The following is an 8,023-nucleotide window of genomic DNA, read 5'->3' as shown; positions in this document are numbered from 1 at the left end:
TGGCCTCTGGCGGCTGAGGACAGCGCTGCTGCTCCTGCAGGAAGCGGGGGACACAGACGCAACCCCGGGTCCCCCACGCGCAGACCTTCCCTCCGCCCGCCGCCCTCGCAGGCCCAGTCATTATGCGCCGTCTTTAATGGGCGTTTGCCAGAGCGACTTCCCCGCAAGTCGTTTTCACGGACATCAGTCATCGCCACGGTGCCATTGTGCAGGGGGATTGATGGGGGGCGGGAGGGGGTGACAGGGCCTGGGGCGGCCGCCTCCAGGCCTGGGTCTATAATTTTCCAAGGCATAATTGGTCTGGGGGCGGGGGCGGGGGAGGGGCGGCAAGGGACCTTGTAGCGCGGGGAGGGCGTGAGCGGCGCGGGGCGCGAGGCCGAGCGGAGCCGCGGCTCGACGGCGAGCGCCGGGGCGAGTGTGCGCAGGCGGCCCCCGGGGCCGAGCCCCGCGCCCCGCCGGGCTCCCCACCCGCCGGGCTCCCGCCCCTCCCGCGCCTCCCGCGCCTCCGCCTGGGGACCACGTCGGCCTTTTGTTGCCGAACCATCTTTTCTTCCAGAGCTTTGCGCAGCAACGGAAATTTCCCCGCTCCTGGGTGAAAATTAAAGGTTCTCCCTCCCCCTCTCCCTCTCCCTTCCATCACCCCCCTCGCTTTCCCTCTCCCCACCCCTCTTTCCCGCGGAGCCGGAGTCGGCACCGCCAGGCGCGGGAGCCGTCTCCTAGCGCCTCGCCGCGGCCGGGCTGCCGCGCCTTCCATGGGCACCGCGCTGGCCTGCAGCCGCCGCCGGGCGGGCGCGATGCCGCGATGGGCTTGATCTGGCTCCTGCTGCTCAGCCTCCTGGAGCCCGGCTGGCCCGCGGCGGGCCCCGGCGGAGTGTACGAGCACCTCGGCGGAGCGCCGCGGCGCCGCAAGCTCTACTGCGCCACCAAGTACCACCTTGAGCTGCACCCGAGCGGCCGCGTCAACGGCAGCCTGCAGAACAGCGCCTACAGTGAGTGCCCGGCGGCCGGGTCCCGGTGGGAAGCTGCGCCCCGCCAGAGAGCGGCCGCGGGACATCCGCCGCCACGTCCGGGCAAAGAAGCGAGGCTCTGAGATCCGGGGAGAGCTGGGGGTGGGGGCGAAGAGCCAGCGATGCGGGGAGCTCAGAGGGGGCACGTGGTAGACGACTCGGGCTCCGCGCTCCGCTGCGCTTGGCAATTCTGACAAGTTTAAGCCCTTTGAGTTGGTGGAGAACAGGAGCCCGACAAGGCATTTATCATTCTCTTTATTATTTTGACGACTTCTCCACCTCCTGTCGACCCCAGGGCACACGAGTTCCCCTCTGCCCTCCAGGCTCTTGGCCGCCCAGGTGGCTGCGTCCAGTCGCTGCTTCCGAGCAGGACACTCGCCTGGCAGAGCTAGGTCCCTGGGCCGCTGCGTCAGTCTTCCCTGGGCTCGGATCTGCACCCCTCGGCCTCAGCCCTTGCTCCCGGGATGGCAGGAAGTGTGGGTGTCCCCTCTTTGGGGTGGGAGCGGAGGGTGCAGGCCCCGATGGCCAGGGGGCGTCCTCCAGGGTCTGGGGTAAGTAGAGATACAAATACACCCTCCCCGAACCCAGGACCAGAAGTCGGACTGCACGCACTGCGGGAGTCCCCCAGGCTCCGTGGCTTGGCTCCTCTAGCCCCCGACCTGCGGCCGGTGCTGAGCCCTCTTGCGCAGAGCCAAAGCTGGGAGTCTAAGCAGCCTGCTGGGAGGGGAGCGGGCGAGCAGAGCTCAGACCGGAAGGACCGCAGCGGGGAGCGTGGGAGGGTGCCAGGACCGCTGAGATCCTCAGTTTAGGCGCGGGGCGCTCCACTCCTGCCCTGGGCGCAGGAAGCTGCGCCGCAGTTCAAGGTGGTAGCGGAAAACCGCAGCTTCCTCCGGGAGAAAGCCGCAGCCCTGCGAGGGCGTCTGTGGAGGACGCCATCTAAGCGCACAGGGAGGACCACAGTCGCCAGGGGTCTCTGCGCAGGACTCTTCTTGCAGAGACACCCCCGCGCAGGTTCCCTCCAAATCCAGTGTGAGTCAACATCTGAGAGCATCCAGTCTTCCTGGTGCAACCCAGCGGGCGCCCAGAGGGAAAGGAGGGTACCCATTTTGCTTTGCTGGTCCCTGGGCTGGCGCTGAGGAGACTGATGAGTGTGCCGCACACTTGAGAGACCTGCAGTGGCACATGCCGGGAGCAAACCCTCAACTTAGTCCTGCTTTGGGGATGTCCTGCCCATGCAGGCAGCAGGCACTAGCCCTGGAGAGGTGCCCTGGAAAGGGTGTGGAAGGTAGCCCCAGCTACCCTGGAACTCTGCTGGGGACATGGCCTCACTTGGGAACTATTGTTGCAACCCTAACCCCTGGAAGCTCTCTTAGTGTCTGGAGAGACAGGCACCAGGGTGACTTGACTGCTGACATGCAGTGGCTGGTGGGTGAACCCTGGCCAGCATCCCTCTGTGAGCTCCAGATTTGGCTCTCCCCCTCACTTCCTGTATCCAAGGACCCTCTGCCTGGGACATCTCCCACCCAGGTCCACGGGTGTCCCAACTCAGCTTGGGTGGCCCCGCGGTGGGGTTACATTATCCACCCGTGCCAACCTTTCATCCCACCCAGGGCTTGAATTACCCTTCTGGGTGGCTGACACTCTCCTCTCCAGTGCAGCACTCTCCCCTCCCTGGACCTCCGGCCCCCACCCCCTGTGGGGTGTGGGGTGACCTCACCGTCCTGGGCTGGTGGTGCACGGAGCTTCCTCTGGTTCGGTGGAGGCGGAGCGGTGATGGGCCTTCCCCACTTTCCCAGGCATCCTGGAGATAACCGCCGTGGAGGTGGGCGTCGTGGCCATCAAAGGGCTTTTCTCTGGGCGGTACCTGGCCATGAACAAGAGGGGACGGCTCTATGCTTCGGTGAGTCCAATCTCTTGCATGGGTGGGCACTGATAGAGTAGCCGTCTCGCTGGAACGCCACTTCAGAGGACAGAGGGGACGGGGGTGTTAGAAAGCTTTGCTCCGGGATGTGCAGGACCCAGAACTCTGGGAGGCAGCCCCAGCCGATGGGCCTGCAGGGAGGGTCCTGCTGGGATTCTGTTCTGTGGGTTGGGAATACTCACACCTCGTTGTCTACTGTTACGACCTTCTCTGAAGGTAGCTGAGAGCAGAGGAGAGGTGGACCCCGAATTTCCACTGAAATTCATGGACCCAAGCAAACTTGCAAGCATACCCAGAGCGTCCCCGTGGAAAGCCCTTCTGTTGGGCAGGACAGAGCTCTCCGGGAGGAGCAGGGCAGGCTCAGCCAGCCAAGGGGCAGGGAGTGGGAAAGCCAGGGCTGTCGGTGCTTAGGGGGGATTGAGAGGACAGCAGGAGGGAGCCCTGTCCCAGGCCACGCCCCAGCCCAGATGCACCATCCCCTCTGCCTACCGCATCCCCTGGTTCTGTGGGCAGCGTCCAGGGGACGCCTGGTGTGAAATGCCAGGAAGTTTGCCCCTTCAGCTAATGACCGCGTGCCACTGGCCGGTTGTCCTTGAGCACTAAGACCTCACACAGGCCAGAGGTCACAGCAGCCCTCCCCACAGGTAGTCACCTCCCTCTGCCCCACTCTGCCTGGAAGCACCCCACCGCTCCCTGCCTCTGAGCCTGGTGATCCCATTGTGGGTGGTCAGTTGATTTGCTAGAGGAGGTGCAAACCTGGGTGCACGTGCCTGTCTTCTCTGGCCCAGGGCCTCTGGCCAGAAACTGTGTCTGGAAGCAGAAGCTCTTACCCTGCTCCCTGCTCAGTGATGAGAACGTGCTCTCTGCTGGGGTCCTCTGGGGGGGTCGGGCCTGCTGAGCTGTCCCTCGAGCGGAGGGGGACTGGGGCTCCCTGGAACTCCAAGCCCCTGGCTCCAGAGAGAGGAACTTCACTTTGATCCTTGAAATCAATCATTCATGGTTGCTCCTCCCTCTCAGAGTGAAGGACACCCCATGGAGGAGGTCTGGTGGCCTTTACTAGTGGCACTTCCTGGCCACAAAGGAGGCCCCCTGTCCCCACCAGGGAACTCCCCAGAGCAGAGCAGGAGGCTGGCCGAGGAGGACAAAGCACTCCTCCAGGGAGGGACCCATCTGACCTGGTGATCCCGTGGGTGAGAGGCCACCTGTGTCTTGTCCCCAGAGCTCACAGCCCTGGTCTTGGGGGAGGAGGGGTTGAGGTCCAGTCCCTCTGGGGACCACGAGGCCAGGGATGGCTTGGCAATCCAGCTGGAGGGTATGGAACTTTCCAGAGCACCCGGCAGAAAGGGTCTCACTGCCCTGCAGGGGGAGGCAGCTGGGGGGCCAGCCTGTCCTCCCCTCCTCCTGCAGACTGCACCCCCACCCCTGCCCCTTGCTGCCTGGGTGCCCTGGATGTGCTGGCCTTCCTTCTCCCCTCCGCCGGCCACCTCGTCCACTTCCTGGGCAGGTGACCATGGGATGGCACCCCGACATCCCCAGGGCCTGACCCAGCTTCTGAGTTAGAGATCGCCACCCTCCTTGGGACAGCCGAGCAGCTCAGAGACCCCAGGCAGAGAGCAGCACAGCCCACTGGAGCTCAGCAGGCCCCTGAGCCCTACCTCACCCATGGCCCATAGCCACTATTCCAGCCTGGAGTCAGCTGGAACCCCTCTCAGCCCCAGTGCCTAACCCACCCCCTCTAGCTCCTCCCAGGGGACAGCGTCTGCACACCAGCCTGTTCCTTCCTACCTGGGCTGCGGCAGCAGCCGTGGGACCAGATGTCTGGCCTATAGCCTGCCTGTCCTGCAGCCCAGCCAGCCACCCTCCCACTCACCCGTCTGTCCCCCCAGCTGTCATCCACCCTTCCATCTCCTCACCTGTCCACCCACCCAGACCTGCCTGCGTGCACCTGCCCACCCATCCACCCTGTCGGGCATACATATCCACCCACTCACTCACCCACCCTCTGCCTGCTCCTCCATGAACATGTCCACCCGCCGTCCATCCATTGCTCTCCCCTGGAGCCACCACCCAGTCACCCAGTCGGCCACCCACCCAGCCATCCATACCCACATGCCCATGTCCACCTCTCTCCGCCCATTCACCCTCCCTCCCCCACCCAGCCGCCCATCCAGCCTCGTTCATCCGTGTCCTTGACACTCACCGGATGGCATACTCTGCCAGGTGCATGCTGAGGGGTCACCCTAGGATCCTCCAGGACCCCACTTCACCCACAGATCAGCCCCAGGCACCCGGCTCCACCCTGGGAGGGACAGTGCCCGTGCCTTCTCTCCCTCCCTGGCCTGCAGCTCCCGCGCCCCCGGCTCAGCTCTCCACACGGGTGTGCCCCTGCCCATGCTGACCCTCCCAGCACGCCCTCCTCAAACCACCCCCTCCCTCCGGCACTTCCAAGCCACGCCTTGTCCGCCAGGTGTCTCGAGTCCACTTCGTGTGGTACAATGGCTCTGGAGAAGGGCCTGAGTGGGACAGCGGCCAGAGCAGGCCTGGCCACTGCTGCCAGCGAGTCCCAGCTGGGCTGTCTGAAGTCTGTGGCTCAGGCCCCCCCTGGTCATTTTGGCTACCCAGTGTCACAGGTGCCAGCAGGTGCTCTGTGCGTGGGAGGGCCTGCGCCTCTGGCCCTGAGGCCCACAGGTCTCTGTGTGGGACCAGGTGCTGGCATAGCATGGGGGGGGGACAGGATTGCCCTAACCCCAGTCCCTGGGTCCCCAGAGAGCACCTGTGCAGGGTCGGGCAGAGGCCAGACGATGCCCTGTCCCCTGGGGCCTGGTGCCACCCTGGCCTCTGCTTCCTCACCACAAACGGGGGTGGGGGTGGGGGTGGCCCTGGGCAGGGCACTCCATGTGGTGACGCAGGAAGTCCTGGGCATCTCCAGGGGGCAGGAGGGCAGGGAGGGATTGGATGATGGGTGTGGTGGCCCCTGTCTGGTTCCCCTGACCCCGATCCTGGCTTCTCTGGCCCCGGTCACTGCCTGGTCAGATGCTGCCCACTCCTGGACCTGGCCCACAGCTTGTGACCCTGAAACAGGCTCAGGGTCCTCTGGGTCTCCTTGTCTCCAGAGCTGCCCCCTCCCACTCGTGTGGGGTCACCACACCCCAGAGGGCGATGGCCACTGGGGCCCTGTCCCTGCTCTCTGGCCATTCCCTAGGAAAAGGAGGTCCTGCAGCCTGCCCTGCCCTGTCCCCAGCGTGGTGGACCCCAGGCAGGTGCTCCTTGTCCCCCGGGGTTGAGCCTGAAGCCTCAGTGGGTCTCCTGAGGCCTGCCCGCCCCCCGCGGCGTCCACCCCACAGAGGGAGGCCCCACCGGCAGCAGTCCCTGTGGCTGGGCCTCGGGAGCCCTGGTGACATCTCTTCAAGTGCCTTTTGGCTTTGCAGGCCGGGGACGGTGGCCAGGCCTCTGTGCCCTTGGCCAGCGCGGTGCTGCTGAAGGGCACGCGGCCCTGGCGACAGCTCTTCCGCAGGGCTCCCTGTGCCGTGGAGGCAGGACTCGGTCCCTCCCGGGCCTGGCCCAGGTCCCAGGGGCCTCTGAGGACAGTGTCTTCCTCTCTGCTTGCTGGCTCCTCCCTGGACCAGCAGCGTCCAGGTCCTTACCGAGCACACCCCTCTGACCAGGTTCCAGGCGGGTTGCACTCGTGGGGGGCACCCGGTGCCCAGGACTGTGCCTCTCAGAGGCCAGGGCCGGGGGACCCAAACCCGCCCCTAGTGGAGACCGGCTCCTGAAGACCAGCCACACCCTGTGCTGGGTTCTCCCATCTGTCTTGTAGCGGAGCCAGGTCCCCTGTCACCCCCAGTGGTGACACCACAGGGCCTGCTGCCGCTCCAGCTCTTCTTGTCCTTTATGCCATTTCTTCAAAAGAGCTCTGGGTGCCCCCTCTTCTGTGTCCAGCTGTCCAGTCCCTGCTGACCTCAAGGCCGCCAAGGGCCCCTGGGTGGGAAGGTCCCGTCTCTGCCCCGCAGCCTGTCCCTAAGCCAGGACACCCCACTGTGGGTGCGTCAGTGGGGCGTGGCTGCTGGAGGGCCCAGAGAGGAGAGGCGGGCGGGCAAGGTGCTCAGAGGACCTGGTGGAGAAAGAGACTCGGAGCCCGGCCCTCAAGGCCACGATCACCAGGCCAGGGGCGGGGGGACATGGGAGCAGAGGGCACAGGCTGGACGAAGGCGCGGGCTGACCCACACGGGTGTCGTGAGGGGTGGTCCCCCAGCCCCAGCCGCAGCAGGCCTCCGTGGCCTCCCGCGTCCCTGACGTGGCCTCCCGCGTCCGTGACGTGGCCTCTCGCCCGCAGGAGCATTACAGCGCCGAGTGCGAGTTCGTGGAGCGGATCCAGGAGCTGGGCTACAGCACCTACTCCTCCCGGCTGTACCGCTCGGTGCCCGGGGGCCCGGGGACACGGCGGCCGCCCAGCGCCGAGAGACTGTGGTACGTGTCCGTGAACGGCAAGGGCCGGCCCCGCCGGGGCTTCAAGACCCGCCGCACGCAGAAGTCCTCCCTGTTCCTGCCCCGCGTGCTGGACCCCAAGGACCACGAGATGGTGCGGCGGCTGCAGAGCGGCCACTCCAGGCCCCTGAGCAAGGGCAGCCAGCCCCGGCGACGGCGGCAGAAGAGCCCGGGAGGCCGCGGGGGAGCCGAGCCCTCGCACATCTGGGCTCCGAGCTGAGCGTCGACCAGCCTCGCCCGCCGTGTGGCGGCTGGGGACACGTCCCCAAGGCCAGAGAGCCCGGGGCCTGCCCGGCTCCAGGGGGCTGCTCTAAGACACTCGCGGTGACGGTGTCCAGGGGCCGCTGAAGGGACCGAGGACAGCCCAGTGCCACCAGGGTGGACGGCGCAGGGTCCCCAGAGCAGACATTAAAGTATTTTATTCTGCTGTCACTTGCCCGACGTCCTGCGGGGGGGGGGGGGGGAGACCTCGCGGCCTTTCTGGGCACATGCGCCCCCGTCCAGTCCGTGTCAGCAGAGACATGGGATGTCACACCGTGTGCGAGACGTCACACTGTGTTCCGAGCAGCGGGCTGAGCTGTGTGGGCGGAGAGGAGGCCTCTGCCGTCCA

At 66.2% G+C, this 8,023-nt stretch overlaps 1 protein-coding gene across 1 annotated transcript; it reads left to right on the top strand.

Moving 5' to 3' along the window:
• Nucleotides 1-515: 515 nt before the first annotated feature.
• On the top strand, nt 516-7,808 carry Fgf3 (fibroblast growth factor 3). The gene is made up of 3 exons (XM_005333533.3): nt 516-989; nt 2,804-2,907; nt 7,262-7,808. The coding sequence occupies exons 1-3, from the start codon at nt 803-805 to the stop codon at nt 7,631-7,633; spliced, it is 663 nt and encodes a 220-aa protein (XP_005333590.1). The 5' UTR covers nt 516-802; the 3' UTR covers nt 7,634-7,808.
• The last annotated feature ends 215 nt before the right edge of the window (nt 7,809-8,023 follow it).

Source organism: Ictidomys tridecemlineatus, unplaced genomic scaffold (assembly GCF_052094955.1).
Source record: "Ictidomys tridecemlineatus isolate mIctTri1 unplaced genomic scaffold, mIctTri1.hap1 Scaffold_1692, whole genome shotgun sequence".
In the NCBI taxonomy this organism is placed as follows: domain Eukaryota; kingdom Metazoa; phylum Chordata; class Mammalia; order Rodentia; family Sciuridae; genus Ictidomys; species Ictidomys tridecemlineatus.
The sequence above is the reverse complement of the archived record's forward strand: the minus strand, read 5'-3'. Positions and strand labels throughout refer to the sequence as shown.